The sequence below is a fragment of the Dicentrarchus labrax genome, unplaced genomic scaffold (genome assembly GCF_905237075.1).
Source record: "Dicentrarchus labrax unplaced genomic scaffold, dlabrax2021, whole genome shotgun sequence".
NCBI classification, from domain to species: Eukaryota; Metazoa; Chordata; class Actinopteri; family Moronidae; genus Dicentrarchus; species Dicentrarchus labrax.
In genome coordinates, this window is record NW_026136713.1 from 23,185,710 (window position 1) to 23,203,816 (window position 18,107).

General features: G+C 41.3%; 1 protein-coding gene across 1 annotated transcript in view; it reads left to right on the forward strand.

The window, feature by feature from the left end:
• The window catches only part of arap3 (ArfGAP with RhoGAP domain, ankyrin repeat and PH domain 3), a 42,969-nt gene that overhangs the window by 4,494 nt on the left and 20,368 nt on the right, over positions 1–18,107 (forward strand). The window contains exons 2-10 of the mRNA XM_051419775.1: positions 9,143–9,305; positions 9,544–10,506; positions 10,726–10,766; positions 11,275–11,357; positions 11,545–11,612; positions 14,194–14,433; positions 15,242–15,311; positions 15,821–15,941; positions 17,260–17,444. Coding sequence (XP_051275735.1) covers positions 9,232–9,305; positions 9,544–10,506; positions 10,726–10,766; positions 11,275–11,357; positions 11,545–11,612; positions 14,194–14,433; positions 15,242–15,311; positions 15,821–15,941; positions 17,260–17,444 — 1,845 coding nt within the window. The 5' untranslated portion in view covers positions 9,143–9,231. The remainder of the gene's footprint in view (positions 1–9,142; positions 9,306–9,543; positions 10,507–10,725; positions 10,767–11,274; positions 11,358–11,544; positions 11,613–14,193; positions 14,434–15,241; positions 15,312–15,820; positions 15,942–17,259; positions 17,445–18,107) is intronic.

The following is an 18,107-nucleotide window of genomic DNA, read 5'->3' on the forward strand; positions in this document are numbered from 1 at the left end:
TCTCTCTCTCTCTCTCTCTCGCTCTCCCTCTCTCTCCCTCCCTCTCTCTCTCTCCCTCTCTCTCTCTCTCTCTCTCTCTCTCTCTCTCTGTGGAGGTGAAGAATGAAGGTCACTCTTCCTCCCGCTCTTCCTCTCGCTGTGGTTGTTCTCTCACACAGAGCTTTTTTTAGCGCGTTAACTTTGATTGACAGGTCTGTCGTCCTATAACGTCCGTCCATGCTGGGACTTCCTGTTTGTGATGACGTGATGAAGATGAGGAAGATGTTTGTTGGCAGAGACAGTTCACACTCTAACTCTCATGTCTGTTAGCTTAGCATAAAGACTGGAAGCAGGGGGAAACAGCTAGCCTCTGCTCAAAGCTCAGAAATACACATTCCAACATCTCAAAGAGTTTCCTTCAATCAGTGTGAGAGTCACAGCACATACATTAGCCTAGCATATAGATTAGCCTAGCATATACATTAGCCTAGCACATACATTAGCCTAGCATATAGATTAGCCTAGCACATACATTAGCCTAGCATAAGATACCAGCAAACATTAGCAATATACATTAGCCAGCACATACATTAGCCTAGCATATAGATTAGCCTAGCACATACATTAGCCTAGCACATACATTAGCCTAGCATATAGATTAGCCTAGCACATACATTAGCCTAGCATATAGATTAGCCTAGCATATAGATTAGCCTAGCATATAGATTAGCCTAGCACATACATTAGCCTAGCATATAGATTAGCCTAGCACATACATTAGCCTAGCATATAGATTAGCCTAGCATATAGATTAGCCTAGCATATAGATTAGCCTAGCACATACATTAGCCTAGCATATAGATTAGCCTAGCACATACATTAGCCTAGCATATAGATTAGCCTAGCACATATAGCATATCTGAGTACAGGAAGTTGACCGAGGTTTGCTCAACTGTTATTGGAGCATAGAGAAAAAGGGGGCGGGGCTTAGGAAAGTCTCCAGGTGTTTGCTGTTTGTGTTCTCTGATAATAAAGCTCACATAAAGCATGAAGACATTAGCAGAGGTCAGGTTGGCGCTCAGCGTGTGAACGTGTCACCGAACAGAGAACAGCGACGGCGTGAAGCTGATGTGAAAGTAAAATCACAGTTCTCACATCTGTATTTGAGCTCAGCGCTGACGTCTGAGAGGCTACGAGGTTCTGAGATTCTGGAGCAAGGCACTGACACTGCAGAGGTCGAGGGTTCAACTCCTACTGCAGCACACAGAGAGGAGGAGGAGGAGGAGGAGGGAGAGCAGAGAGGAAGGACAGACAGAGGAAAGGGTGTGTTTGGGGAGAAGGAGAGAGGCAGTTTTCTGAATGAGCACACTGTTCATCTCTCTACAAACATAGTACTGGAGGACATGGTCCATAATAATCCTCTTATTATTATCATCATCAACAACATTATTATTATTATTATTATTATTACTATTATTATTATTATTACCATTATCATCAACATCATCATCAACATTATTATTATTATTATTATTATTATTATTACTATTATGATTGTTATTATTATTATTATTATTTTTATAACATTATTTTATTATTATTATTAGATTGTTATTATTATTATTTTCCATCATCATCAACATTATTATTATTATTATTATTATTATCTATTAATTATTAATTATTATCATTATCATACTTAACATTTTTTATTATTATTATGATTGTATATATATAACCATCATCATCAACATTATTATTATTATTATTATTATTATTATTATTATTATATACTATTATTATTATTATTACCATTATCATCAACATCATCATCAACATTATTATTATTATTATTATTATTATTATTACTATTATGATTGTTATTATTATTATTATTATTATCATCATCATCAACATTATTATTATTATTATTATTATGATTGTTATTATTATTATTATTACCATCATCATCAACATTATTATTATTATTATTATTATTATTATTATTATTACTATTATGATTATTATTATTATTATTACCATTATCATCAACATCATCATCAACATTATTATTATTATTATTATTATTATTACTATTATGATTGTTATTATTATTATTATTATTACCATTATCATCAACATTATTATTATTATATAATACTAAAATTACAAAAATATCCTGTGAATTTTCCTGTTTAATGTAAAATCACATGAAAAATCTGTAACTGTAAATAATCATAAAATTACTGTTTATTTAAAGAAAGTTTCCTTTTTTCACATAAAAAGATTAAAATACATTTTGCAAATCTAAATGATATTACTCATTATTTAATTGATTAAACTGTTTACACATTTCTAAAATTGTGTAAAATTATAGTTAATATAAAAGTACCAGTAAAAAAGTATTAGTTGAGTAACTTTAATGTATTAGTTAGTTAACTGACAGATATGTTGTATAACGATGGAAGTTGAATAAATGTTGTTTATCAGTGTATAAGGTAAACTGTCCAAATACAGTTGTTATCAGTGTAAACAGCAATAATTACTGTAATCTCACAGATAATGACTTTTATTACACTTCTATAACTTTTAACATTCACATTCAAATAATAACAATCCAATAATAACAGCACTCTGCTGGAAATGTAAGTCTGATTATTGTATTATAGCAGAGTTCACCTGGATTTATTGATCATTGTTTACACTGTAAATATCTTTAATGGTTCCATAACATTTAGTGTGACTTTGATTGATGTAATCAATCAGTCTGATTGGAGAGAGGAAGTGTGTGTGTGTGTGTGTGTGTGTGTGTGTGTGTGTGTGTGTGTGTGTGTGTGTGTGTGTGTGTGTGTGTGTGTGTGTGTGTGTGTGTTTTTCCTGTGTTTCTGCTGCTGGTAACGACAGCAGAAACACAGATAAGAGGCGGAGGTCTGTAGAGTCCAGAAGAGGACACATCTGGTCCTGTTGTGTCTTTATTGTCCGGGTCTCTCTGAATGGATGTTGGAGGTGGAGGGTGGACAGGCTGCAGAGGTTAGAGGTCACGTCCTGTTGTCCGGGTCAGACACTGAGCAGAACCAGTTGTAGAAACTACAGGTCAGTTATCTTCTGTCGCCCTCGTGGATCATCAGAAAGACGAGCAGAGAACTGAAAAGCAGACGCAGTGTCAGATGTAAGAACATGAATTATTCTTCTATAGCAGCACATTGAACTCAATCAGTGGATATTCTCACTTCCCCTAAAGAGGAGACCGTCTGAGGACTGTGTCCTCGTGGGCTCATTGTAGAGCCCAGTGTTTCTGTAATAAACCTTGTTGCTGTGGCGGTACCGAAGGCACAGAGGATGACGGGTCAGAATACGCCTGTACGTCGTTCACTGCCACAGGAAGAAATGAAGCTGTTTCTCTGTCTGCTGTTTATCTGGGGTTCATCTGTATTTTCCATTTTTCCAAGGATGGTTCAATTATTGAGGACCATGAATTTAGTTCTGGTGGATTTGGCTGTTTCCATTTTAGCCCTGTTAACACTGTTAGCCCGGTTAGCGCTGACTACCAACAGCTGTACATTGTGGGCGGAGGTCAGGTTCTCTCCTGTTTTTTTCATCCTTTAGTTTTCTCTTTGTCGTTTTGTTCACTGGCATTAGAGGAAGGTGTGAGTGTAACCGTGGTAACTGAGGAGATGTGATGTGGGGACTTTGCGGTGGTTTTTTAGGCGATGTTGGCGGTGCGCTGCAGGACGTCAGACGCACACAGCTCCAGCTCTGTCTGCGGTGTTTGAGAGGTGGAAGTGAGCTGGAAGTGTCTGCATCCTCTGCTCTGTTTCTGCAGCAGCTTCCTGCTTCAAGCTGCTCTCAGCGCTCTTCCTCTCCCGGTACACTCCTCACTTTTCTCCTGCCACCTTTTTCTCTCTTTTACAGTTTGATGCCTTCAGTGAGGAAATCATATCGGGCCCAAAGTCCAACAGTTTATACAGTTTATACAGTTTATATAGTTTATATAGAGTTTATATACAGTTGATACAGTCTTTCTGGCATTCTCTGTGTCTTCAGTTAGATAAACCTCATCCTGGAACAGTTTTTGTTTGATTGTGATTCATTAACTCATCGTCGTCTTCTGACTAACAACAATGACTAAATCTCTTTTTCAGGCTCCACCTTGCAGCTGCCTGACTTCCTCTCACACTGTGTCAGACTGCAGGTTTTCTTCTTCACAAATATTGGATGAATGAAAAGAAAGAAGTGGAGGCTCTTCACTGTAAAGTCCAGTTCAGACCAGAATCAGTTTTAGAGCTTTGCAGGAAAAGTTGTGAACCTGTTGAACTCAAACTAACATCATTCTGACACATTTTTGGTTTTGGTTTGGTTTGTTATAAAGGTGAGAGAGTGAAGCTGATGGTTACTGGCTGATGAAAGAAAACATGTTGTTTTTACAGACCCCCAGAAATGTCACATCATTCAATTTAATTTTTTATTAAATATACATTTTGATAGTATTTGAATGTTTGCAGAGCAAAATGACTGAAAGGTCTGTCCCACGTTGTGTTGCAGTAGTTTGTGGTGTTCTCTGTCACTAAAGCTGTTACTGTACCAATGAACCTGGGAGTCTTCTGATGAGTCAAATGTTTAAATTCATTTTAGTAACTTTTAGAGGATTTGTCTGGTTTCAGTTTGTAGAGAGAGCGTGTCTCTGAGGAAGAGGAGTGTCTGAGGAAGAGGACTGTTTCTGCTGATCCACACGATCTGATCCCAGAACAGAAGCTGGTTTCATGTGAAGCAGCTGAAGTTCGGAGGAGGAAAAAGGTCGACAGGAGGAAGCTGCTGTGACTCACTTCCTCCTCCTTTGTCTTCACACTGGACGCTGCTGACCTTTGTGTGTGTGTGTGTGTGTGTGTGTGTGTGTGTGTGTGTGTGTGTGTGTGTGTGTGTGTGTGTGTCTGTGTGAGTGAGTGTGTGTGTGTGTGTGTGTGTGTGTGTTTGTGTCCTGCAGTTATTTTTATTTTATATTCAGTGTCAGTTCGGTGTTTTTAGTGTTTTTTTTATTCTCCTCTTTCTTTGTATCATTCACTCTTTTCCTCCAGCTGCTGTTCACAGCTGACTCAACAACAACGACAAGTTTCCCCCAGAAAATTATTGACCAGGTAGATCCACTGGTTTCTGGTTGTACAGTTGATCCACTGGTTTCTGGTTGTACAGTTGATCCACTGGTTTCTGATTGTACAGTTGATGTTGATCCACTGGTTTCTGGTTGTACAGTTGTTGTTGATCCACTGGTTTCTGGTCGTACAGTTGATCCACTGGTTTCTGGTCGTACAGTTGATCCACTGGTTTCTGGTCTTACAGTTGATGTTGATCCACTGGTTTCTGGTCTTACAGTTGATCCACTGGTTTCTGGTCTTACAGTTGATGTTGATCCACTGGTTTCTGGTTGTACAGTTGTTGTTGATCCACTGGTTTCTGGTCTTACAGTTGATCCACTGGTTTCTGGTCTTACAGTTGATCCACTGGTTTCTGGTCGTACAGTTAATGTTGGTCCACTGGTTTCTGGTTGTAAAGTTGATGTTGAGCCACTGGTTTCTGGACGTACAGTTGATCCACTGGTTTCTGGTTGTACAGTTGATGTTGATCCACTGGTTTCTGGTCGTACAGTTGATCCACTGGTTTCTGGTCTTACAGTTGATCCACTGGTTTCTGGATGTACAGTTAATGTTGGTCCACTGGTTTCTGGTTGTACAGTTGATGTTGAGCCACTGGTTTCTGGTCTTACAGTTGATCCACTGGTTTCTGGTTGTACAGTTGATGTTGATCCACTGGTTTCTGGTCGTACAGTTGATGTTGAGCCACTGGTTTCTGGTCGTATAGTTGATCCACTGGTTCCTGGTTGTACAGTTGATGTTGATCCACTGGTTTCTGGTCGTATAGTTGATGTTGATCCACTGGTTTCTGGTCGTATAGTTGATCCACTGGTTCCTGATCGTACAGTTGATGTTGATCCACTGGTTTCTGGTCGTATAGTTGATGTTGAGCCACTGGTTTCTGTCTGTGTTGTAGTTATAAAGTCAGACAGCTGATCTTTGTTGGTCATTTAAAACCCCACTCACACATCTGAGAGGCTTTAGTGTCATAATTATCTGTGTATGTGTGATTATTGATTATTAGCTCAGTTATTGATTAGCTGAACATTAAGAGTGCTCTCTGTGGGAGCACAAGGTAAACAACTTGAATTACTCTATTGTGATTATAGACCGTAAAGTTTGAATTCAAACAGCTCATTATAGCTCGAGTATTTCATTTCTCCCACGTACACACACACAAACACATCAGTGTGAGCTGTGTAACACATTCCAACCTTTTTCAGGAAATCTAGAGATACACAATCACTGCTACACAAGGTCAAACACACACAGACACACAGTTTTTTCTTTGAAAGCCCTCCACCCTTCAGCTTCAGGCAACAAGCCTCGCCTCAGCTGCAGGCACTCCCTGTATCCTGTGTGTGTGTGTGTGTGTGTGTGTGTGTGTGTGTGTGTGTGTGTGTGTGTGTGTGTGTGTGTGTGTGTGTGTGTGGAGAAAACCGCTGTTTGAAAGATGTGGAAAAAAAGACCAGCAGCAAATGTGTTCATGTGTTTCCTGAGAACGAGGACATGGGGGAGGAGGCGGGAGGCAGAGGGGTGTCCTTGCTCTGTAAATTGTCCTCTGATTAACATGTTAATACTCTCAGTGACCCAAATGTACCTAAATGAGCAGCCAGAGGGATTTGCAGATCCTGGGTTTTGCCTGTCAGGCAGCGTTCAGTCCCTAAAGGAATGCCTCGGCCTCTACTAGAGTTAAACTATTACTATATTATTTTTATTTACTATTAATATTCTCTTCAAAAGATGAAACATCTATCAAAGATAAGGCAGTGAAACAGTGAGCTTTTTAAAAAAAGATATTAGTTAGGGATGCAAGATATTATCAGCATCATCCATCATCCATGGGACAGTACATCTTTAAAATGAAAAATCGAATCGGCCTAAAATGATTGCTCAGTGTCTGTTATTCCTTCAACAAACTGAAATGATTAAATCAGTAATCTATAATCATTAAACAGTGTATAAACTCTAGAGATATGTTCTATATGGAGTTGATTCAATCAATAATCTAAAATTACTGAATAGTGAAATAGCCAGTGATTTCGCCCAGGCCCCCACAGACAGTGTGTCACTTTCTTTAGTCACCATAACCTTTAATTTAAAAGATGTAATATAAGATATGATCAAAGGTTACGTAACATTGTTATATATGATTACAGTGGGCAGTGTTAAGCGCCCTTGTGTTGGTTGATGTAAAGTTATATTAAAGTGAAAGTAAAGCAACACAAAGCAGATCGATTCTACAACGTCTGGCAGCTGTTTCTGAATGATGTTACCTGCAACATACACTGTTTCCTGTTATCTGCTGTTTGTTGTTTGAACTGAGCTGTTTGTTTGTTTGTTTATGTAACAAACATAGCTGCTTATGTTTGTGTTGTTATTATTTAAAATCCAAAGAATATATTGCTAGAAAAATGTAATAAAGTTCAGTGTCACATCAGAACTTTATTGAAACTGAACTTGATCAGAATAATCAGTTAATTATCTTTAATGACATTTTACTCTGTCTCCTGTTTGTTCGAAGTTTTCTAAAAATAATCCCGACTTGACACTCGTCTCTTGTCTCAGAAACACTCGACACAGTCTGTGTTAATGTGTTGTGGTGACTCCTCCTCCATTAAATGGCCGGTGGTGTTTCCAAACCGAGCCTCTCTGTTTCTGGGTCATCTGATCTCTGCAGCAGACTGTCCTGTCTGTACAGAGGTAAAAGGTCAGCCTGCTACAGACTCTGAGAAACAATCCCGCGGCTGTGCCCGCCTGCTGACGTCATGTTTTGTTCTGCCTCTGTGGTTTTAGTTGGCTGGGAGTGGGGTCATGACCTCTGGGGGGGGTCAAAGGTCTACACTGTTGCTGTGGTTACCTGCAGGAGCTGCTTTTTGTTTTATTTTTCATCATAGAAACACAGAACTATAATTAAACTCTCTCTAAAAACTACAATACCCATGAGCCATCCAGGGGGTGTCCAGAGAGAAGGATCACACGGGTCCTGCGGGACCATATTCAAATCTTGTGGGAGTTCGCGGTTGTGACTTTGCTGCGGTCACTGGATTTATCTTGCAGCCATCAGGAGGATGAAGATGAGTTAGCAAATAAAGTTGAGAGGAAGATTAAAGCCGGTTTCATTTGGATTTTTCTCAGTTGTTACTGACACAGTAAAAGTCACAGTTAGTCATTGGTGATTGATTGGTCAGAATGCTTGGGGGAGGGGGAGTAAACACACACATAGCGCGTAGCATGGACACGCCCCGGGAGCCATCCAAGCAATTGTATTCTGCATTAGAGTCCGCTGCGGAGGAATGTTTGATCAGTGCTGAGTCAATGATTGTATCTTCACCTCGATCAATCGCAGTCTTTGATTTTGACTTTTTTTTAAAGGTTCAGCATTTACCAGAATCACTTTGATACCAAAAATATAAATTATTTTCAGATGCTCAACAAACACACAAGGGCATGAGGTGAAGTCCAGTCTGTTGAGGGGTACTGGTACCCAGGTATCCTTCCAATTCAATTCAATTCAATTTTATTTGTATAGCGCCAATTCATAATAGAAGTTATCTCGGGACACTTTTCAAATGGAGCGGGTCTAGACCGAACTCCTTATAACATTTACAGAGACCCAACAGTACCACCATGAGCAAGCACTTGGCGACGGGGGCAAGGAAAAACTGCCTGTCAAGAGGCAGAAACCTAGGACAGACCCTTCGGCTCTAGGTGGGTGGTCGTCTGCCTCGACCAGTTGGGGTGTGAGAGAGAGAGAGAGAGAGAGAGAGAGAGAGAGAACAATAGTAGCAAAAACTACACTAATAGTGTCCTGGGTATTGTGCATGATGGACCACTGTTCCTGGTTCCTTTGGCACTTATATGGAAGTGAACCCTCATGGACATTATCAGTTCCACCTGTGGTTTTCCTGCTGTGCTGAGTCAAACAGTGTGAACGCAGACGGACAGATACTGCAGAGAAAACTCTGTTGAGTTGGTTGGATTCAGACTTATGTGTTTTTGTTCTAACGCTTGTTTTTGGTTCTTCTGTCCTCCAGATGGACGGCTGTTGTCTGTCCCTGCTGTAGGTCAGTGATGGCCGTGGTGTTTCCTGAATGTGGAGGAGACCAAGTCAGATCCAGACTCTATGTTGGTCGCCATGGCTTCACTGGATGGAAACACGCCGGTTGATACATTTCTGGCAACGATCCATCTGGAGAGGTCAGAGGCTGGGACACAAGAGTGTCTTCATACAACTTAAACTGTACACTATGGAGATTTTTTAATTCAGGACTAAACATTAGAACAGCCTGGCTTGAGTCAACAATAACCACCAAAGTACTAACACTTACCACTACTTAGTTTACACCAAAGTAACATTGTCACAGCAAAAACAATCATCAACAACATCTTCCAACCTCCTGAACTGTTTCAGTCTAATGAAATTGTTTCCCTACAGGTACCTGGACACCTTCCGTCGAGGCGGTCTCCTATTGGCTAGAGACTTCACACACCTGGATCATGATGCCTTGGTGAGCCTGGGTATAACAGCTACAGGACACAGGAAGCGAATCCTACGATTGGTCAGTCACATTCAGAGGACGGAGGCTCAAAGAGCCAATCAGAAAGCTGATCTTCCACGTGACCGCTGTCAATCTGTGACAAACTTTTCTTCATCAGAGCGAGGCCACAGCGCCGCATCACTCAGACAGGTGACAGGACCTCCTAACTTTGAGGTGTTCAGGAACAGCTCAGCTCCGAACCTTGCCGCCATGCTGACCAACTCTGACAACAGCAGGCCGGTGGTGAAGCCAGTTCCAAAACCTAGAACCGTCTTCAATCGGCGCCGGACAGCACCCATCCACTTCTGTCCAACACCAGACCCTGCACCGCCTTTACCCCGGAGGCTTTCCCAGGAGTCCATCTGTTTTACTGTATTAGAGGGTTTGACCTCAGGGGACATGCCCACACCTAATGACAGGTTGACCTCTGACCTCACTGACAAGTCTCTCAGCCGAAGGTCGAGCCAGGCAGAGAGGAGGAGGCCGAGTCGTAGCTTGTCTATGTCAGACGCTGGAGGGACGTTACCTCCTGTTCCCCCAAGGCTGAAACGTGGGATCCCCCCCGCCATGTTCCAGGGGTCCCCACCCTCTTCTTCCTCTTCTTCACCTGTGCGGACAGAACAGAACCAGACATCTCCTTTAACTTCCAGTCCCGGTAGTCTTGACGACAGCAGGCTCTCTGGATCCCCACTGTCCAGTTCACCCAGAGGTGGTGGGATGGAGATGGTCTCCAACGAAATCTACTGGGGAACTTTACCCGGTTCTACTGCCCCCATTGGAGGGAGGAGTTACTGCAGCCAGCAGTCCGCTCCTCCGACTCCACCCAGACAAACACCAGACAGGAACCCCGAGAGGAATAGGTAGGTCACTCTGCTGGACCAGGATGCCCTCTTCTTCTGGAGAATCGGCGCCACCTCTTGCTTATCTCATTAACCAACTCCTAATAATCACATAACAGTTGTGGATGGAAACAAGCATTCATTCACATTTCCTTTTTCCAATTCCCATTGCGGCACATTTTAATGCAAACTAAGTGACTGATGTTTATTTGTTGTTTGTCTCTGTATGTGTGTTTTCAGTGGCAGCACTTTAAGCAACAACTCTTCAGGATCAGCCAGAGGTGAGAACAGACATGACTCTGACTACTTGACATAAAATATAACATTTGATGTCTGCAGTACCTGAAATGTGCCGGTATTCACTGGTACTGGCACCGATTTTTATTCAGCAGTTCCCTTACTTCTTTTTTCATACCGCCACCTCCTGGTCAGTCTAGGTATGTACACCATAACGCCCACATAACGTTTTTAGGGTTAGAAAAAATGGATTAGGGCGCTGGCACCTTTGTGGTCCAAAGCTGTACATTTGTTATGATTACATTACTCATGATCAAAAATTAGTGAGTTGACAAGTTTGTAACAACATCAACCAAAGTCAACATCATGACACCGGCGCTGCTCTCTGTCCCAGACCAAGAACACTAGTACAGAGGAACAATTGACCCTGCTACAGTCAGTAGAAGATCAGAATGTTTGGTTGGTTTAACAGGCAGATCAGGGTCCCACCGGTTGATTACATTACCATCGATGCCACAGCACCCAATTAACTCAATGGTTTCTGTTCAACAGCTTCAACAGACGACCCTGAGGAGGAGATCAGCCCGTACTGTGAAACAGTTTTCCAAACCAGAAGAAATCCACTTACCTTTGAGGTGAGACAGCAGCACACAGGCACAACTGCATCCCCACTTTCTTTCTTCTTTCCCACCTAACAAAGACACTGGTGAAACTCTGGAGCGAGATCAGCTCCTAAATAGTCACAAATCTGCCAGAGGTGGTTTAATTTCTAATCCAGTCTGTGATGATAAAAATGTGCTCATTTGATATTTTATCCTGCAGAGTGAAAGGAGCAGACTGGAGGAAAGAGAGATGAGGAGGGTGGAGGAGAAACATGCAGAGGATCATGGGTACGACACCAGCAACTCAGTAACTTTTATTATTTAGCTGTGACCAAATACAAAACACTGTATAAACCAGTGGTTCCTTTTTCCTTAAAGAAGCATTTCACCCGTGAAAACATTAATATTTATTGAAAGTGGGTTATATATGTAGTCAAAATGTAACATAAATTTCGAATTTGGTGCCTATTTGACCGAGAAAAGTCAGAAAGTGACTTTAGGGCGCATTTGTATGGAAGACAACAACTCCCACAATGCACAGCTCCGCAAGCCACTCCCACTAACACTACCAAGGACTACAACAATGTGAATGTGAACCATTTATTTACAGAAATATATCAGCAACAACAAAAAATAAATATGTTAACAATGACAGTTATAGTTCCTCCTGAGCGTCCTCAACTTCTTGGTGCCCGCAGTACTGGCCATCTGGAGCTGGATATTTCTGTCGGATTGCCTGCACCACATAAGGCGGCTGTGGTTCAGAGGTAGAGCGGGTCGTTCCTCAATCGGAAGGTTGTGGGTTTGATCCCCACATGTCGAAGTATCCTTGAGCAAGATACTGAACCCCAAATTGCTCCCGATGCCGTGCATCGGTGTGTGAATGTGTATGAATGTGTTAGTTTCTGTTTGATGGCTTTGCCATCACTGTATGAATGTGTGTGAAACATGCAGAGGGTTGAATGTGGGGTGAATGTGACACGTAGTGTAAAAGTGCTTTGAGTGGTCGGAAGACTAGAAAGGCGCTATACAAGTACAGGTCCATTTACCATAAGCAGGTAAAACGACACGATGGCCTCGACCCAATCTCTCGCCTTTCAGGAAGTTGAGAATGTTAGGCAATATTGTCTACAAGACATTAAGTTAGTTCTTTGTGTTTAGCGTCTCACAGTAGTTAGCAATATATATAGTTAGCAATGCGACTGCAAGCTGTTTGTGCAGTAAAGAAGCTAGTTCAGTTTGCTGATGTTACGTATTAACCGGGAATAACTTTGTGATAATGCTTGAACAAACTGTGTACATACGTGCCACGTTGTTATAAGAAAGAAAATAGAAACACTCACTTTATAGTCAGATGTCCGTGTGTCCGTAGGCGCATAGTGAGAGCACAGGCACCAGCAGTCCGCCCCAGCTCGAGCCTGTTCGGGCTCCTCGTCCGCGACAGGCAGGTCCTCTGCCTCGGCTGCAGAAGCCTCAGCCGCCTCCTGTTCAGCCTCAGCCGCCTCCTGTTCAGCCTCAGCTGCTCTTCGCTATATTGCGGCTCATAAAGATAGCAACGAACATCACACTTTCGAAATCCTCTTCTTCCATATCAGATTGATTACCATCCGCCATAGTCGTAACGTCTGGCTCGACAGCGCCTTAGCTTCCAAACAAGATGGCAGTTATATTTTTTAGTTTCTGCAAGTGAAGTCCCACCCACTAATCTGTAATAGGTCTGTAGTGTGAGTGAAAAAAAAAATAGGAAGTAGTGTTTGTAGTCTCACCCCCCCTACAGAGATATGAGACTTCCTGCTTCCAATGATGCAAAATGACATGATACATCATTGGAAGCAGGAACTGCAACACTGAAATCCGTATTTCTCCCCTCTCAGGGAAAATGAGGGGATGATGCACGACCATTCAAAAATATGACTGGGTTTCTAATGATACAAAACTTAATGCAAATGGGTGAAGTGTCCCTTTAAGGGGTCCATTTTCTATAATCGAGTAAACTGACTATATTTTCGGTGTATTTCATATTCTATTGATCAATAAAAATAACAGCAGAGAACAGCTGATAAACTGAACAATGAACCTAAACAGTGAACACAATAACTGTAGGAAGTTTGTGTTAAACCACAGATTTTGATGAATTTTGAGCAGATAATTTTCCATATATTTTTATACAATTCCCTGTATTCTATATTTTTTTTAAATCATTTTTAACAATCAGACTTAATATTCAGTGTTTAGTATTCAGTAATATTATTTCTTCTAATGCAGGATGAGACTGTTTATCAGACAGAGTGAAGGCTCTATCAATATAGACTGTATTCAGGTTTTCAACGTTTATATTAAATCATTATACATTTCTAAAATCTAAACTTTAAAAATAATTTTATTTACAGAAATGGCACAGAATTAACAAAATTAAATACAAATACAGGTCTACTGTGTATATTTTTAATGTTTTCTTACACCCCTGGCTTCCTTTAGAACATTTAAAAACTATTTTTTTCTGCTTAGTTTGAATTATCTGAAGCTGTAAATAATAAAGGCAGCCTGATTTACTGTGTATAAGACAGATGTATAAAACTGTATCATCTGCATATTGACTGACCTCTGGAGTGTCCAAAGGTTCTGTACTCGACCCACTTTTATTTTGTGGATCTTCTCTTTAGACTTCATACACTGCACTCTGTGTGTAATATTTTATCATATTGTGTCGAATACAGAAAGAACTACGTTAACACTGTGGTTCAAAGTCTGTTCTTGACCCCGGAAACAGCAGCTGAGAATCTGCACTGTCCACAGATTTCACAATAAAAGTGAGAAGTGATGTCATATTTCCCAGATTTTATAAATAAAGTTGTTATTGTACGTTCAGGTGTCAGAAGTTCTCCTGGACAAAGCGATTGTCTCAGGCTCTTCACTCCGGAGACTCTCAGGGTTACAGCACCGTCGGAGAACCTCCACCCCCCGTCCGCTGCCTCTCTCTGCCCCCCCACACCTTTCCTTCAGAGACCGACGAGGACCTGATCATCTCCCCCTACGCCAGCTACACCTCCCTGACCGAGAGAGCCCCGCCCATCATCAGTGGCTGGCTAGACAAGCTGTCTCCACAGGGGTGCGTTTGATTTACAAACACATTTTACCGAGCCAGGATTTTATGTGGCTAGTGTTCATTTAGTTTAGAGTATGAAAATAGTTTGAGGAGTTTCCAGTTGTCCTTGAGCCAGTTCCTAAGATTCTTAAGAAGGTACCAGAAACTTTTAAAGCTTAGCATGTTAGCATGTAAAGTATCACTGTGTGTCTAAAGGTTGATAAACACTCTTATTTGTTCACATGGAGGAGGTTGTTGTGACCAATCACAGCAGTTGATCAGTGACTTCCTGTTCTGTCTTTATGTGTGTGTTGTGTGCGTCAGAGGTCAGAGGTCAGCACTTGCTCTTGTGCTGCGTCTCCTCCTCTCTGCTCCTCCCCGTGTCTCCTCCCTCCTGAGGAGCTGCCTTTGCCTCGTCACCTTCCTCTCCTCCTCTTCCTCCTCTTCTTCTTCATCCTCCACTCGGTGTGTGTTTGTGTTTTCTTCCTTCCTTTGTTCCTACCTCTCTTTAACATTAAAGTTCTTCTGCGGTTCTTTGGTCAGAGTTTTGGTGTTTTAATATGAGCAAATAAAAATCAATACAGATACATGAAATAAATATATAATAATATATAATATGACATAAGTATGTTCATCAAAATGAACCTCAGCTGCTGACGCTCTATATCTTAACATTTAAATTTTTTTTATAGCATATGGACCAAACTGCACTGGTCTGATTGAACACAGTTAACATGTATCTTTGTGTCTCTGTGTCATTGTATCTTTGCGTCTTTGTGTCCCTTTGTGCCTTTGTTATAAGTGATCACATCTCTTGATCTATTTTTTTTAGGAACTACGTTTTCCAGAAGCGCTATGTGAAGTTTGATGGCAAAAACCTGATGTACTTTGGCAGTGAGAAGGTACAAAGAATTGTAATTTTCTCATTATCTGAGTATCTGCTGCTTCAGTGAGGTTTCTCTCAACTGCAAAAGACATGAGAGAATTAACTAATTTAATTAGGTCAAAGTGAAAACCAACTTTAATGTGAAAAAAAGTTCTCTATTAAAATCTCTCTCTTTTCTCTGCCTGTAAAAAATATACATCCTCCTCTTCTACCACCCAATCTAACAGTGTGGGTGAGGACCACACCATCTCTATCTAATAAACCTCTTCACACATTCTCTGTTTCAGTCAGAAATATTCAGGCTGTCAGGTTTTACTTCCGTATGTTCTCAGGCTCTGTTCATTGGCAGACCCCGACACCAATATTGTCCCAAATCCTACCCAGCAGGACCGTTTGTTTTCTTCCACACAACCTATAAAATATAAATTGTGCTGGACAGAGAAAGTCCTGCTCTGAAGAACTTCACTTCTCTGATCTGGATTCTGTGTGGTTCTGAATCGTTTTCTCTCACCTGTTCTGTTTCAGGACGTCTATCCTAAAGGAGTGATCCCACTGGCTGCCATCCAGATGGCCCGCCTAGCCAAAGACAATAAATTTGAAATAGTGACAAGTCAGAGGATCTTTGTTTTCAGGGCTGATAATGAAGGTAAAAACACACACAAACCCCCACAGGTGTGATGCCATTTTAAGGCAGTTGTGATTTTGGTCTGTTTTGTCTGTTTGCGTCTGTAGATTTCTCCTAAAATTCCCATTAGATAATGCTTCATCTGCATATTTAAACAAAGAATTTCAGAAAATTTGTCGAATTGTCTCAATGTAAGTAATCAACTGAGGAGGTTTCATGCTAATATCAGTTAAATAAAATTATTTTACCCTATTCACCTGTAGTGTCTTAATTCGACACAGCGTTCCAAACTGGATTATCTCTTATTCCTCAATCAACAGAAATTCTCCCCCCGACAGCAGAGCATGTTTTTGGGTATAGGATCTAACTTTAGTCAGAATGCAGGCAGAGTTTCTGAGTTTCCAACTTCACTGAAACTGATCCTGACTGATCGATACGATGGATGATGGATAACGCTAACAGTTACTGACTAATTAACTGGCTACAAACTGGCTCCTCTTCCTCCGTTTCCTTCCTCTCCTGTCGCTGCCTGAACCCGCCGGGTCTTCATCCCCAGAGTCAGAGTCCTGGTCGGAGCCGCTGGACATCAGCCGGACTCCGTCGGTCCACCTCGCTCCAGTTCTATGGCTCAGTCGGGCCCCGCTCCGGTTCTGTGGCTCATTCGGGCCCTCTCTGGTTCTGTGGCTCATTCGGGCCCTCTCTGGTTCTGTGGCTCATTTGGGGCCTGCTCTGGTTCTGTGGCTCATTCGGGCCCTCTCTGGTTCTGTGGCTCATTCGGGCCCTCTCTGGTTCTGTGGCTCATTTGGGGCCTGCTCTGGTTCTGTGGCTCATTCGGGGCCTGCTCTGGTTCTGTGGCTCATTCAGGCCCTGCTCCCCGGCAGTAATCCCTGCTGGGTCCCTCTGCTCCTACACTAGTAGTTTTTAAACTCCCCCTGTCCTTCCAGCTCCCATTCAGGACCGCTAACTAGCTAACAGCGGTCATTCTAGATCTACGTTTGTCATGCGCGTCACTTCTGATTTAAAAACAACCAATAAATCAGAACTGGAATTAGGCTTTCAGTACAAGCGTCTGTCAGAAGAAAAGACAGGAAGTGAAGGAGCAGAGATGATGATGGTGATGTGATTGTGATGATGATGATGATGGTGATGGTGATGGTGATGATGAAGATGATGGTGATGGTGATGAAGATGATGGTGGTGATGGTGATGATGATGAAGATGATGGTGATGTGATGGTGATGATGGTGATGATGAAGATGATGGTGATGATGATGATGATGATGAGGATGAGGATGATGATGAGGATGATGATGAGGATGATCATGGTGTGTTTGCTCAGTTCTGAGGCGGCGGTGGGTCAGCACGCTGCAGGAACACGTCAGAGACCAGCTGGTGTTCGGTCGGCGGCGGTTCGGTCCCGGGTCTCACTGTCAGAAACACGGCGTCCTCGAACTGAAAGGAACCAAATCCAAAGTGTACGCCGCCATCAACACGGAGCAGATCTGGCTCTACAAGAGCGAACAGGTGACATTCCAAAAGGTTTTACTCAAAACAGTGAAAATAAATCAATTACATTAATTATTGATTTCCTCAAAGTGTTTCTAATAAAATGTCTTGTTCCATTTCAATATGCTGACACTCATTTAGGCAAAATTCTTTAAAAACGCTGCTCTTCATCTACTTCTCTTTTTACTTACTGTTATTTAAAATAACTGTGAACCCCTCCTTATGAAATAGATGAAATTGAAAATATTATATGATATATATTATTAGTCAATATATCAATTATATAAATTAAATCATTCCTATCCAATCAAGTTTAAAAGTAGAAAAGCTAATTATCGTTATTATCAGTTTATTTCAAAACTTAAGCGTTTGACTTCAAACTGAAAAGATTGTATTGTATGTGTGTGTATGTGTAATATCAAACCTTAATATAAATAAGATAAAGATGTTCTTTTATTGATCCCCCGTGGGAAAAAAGTCAGACACAGCAGGACTGGAGAATGTAGTGCAAAAAGTACAAAAAATAAAAATATTATAAAGATATAATAGAAAATATAAGACTATAATGAAAAATATATACACTATATGCAGTATGCAGTAGAATAATGTGTAAAATATTTGAAGCAACGTATTACCTAAACTGTACATGTGCAATTTGCAAGGTGTAGTTGTGCGTCGTAG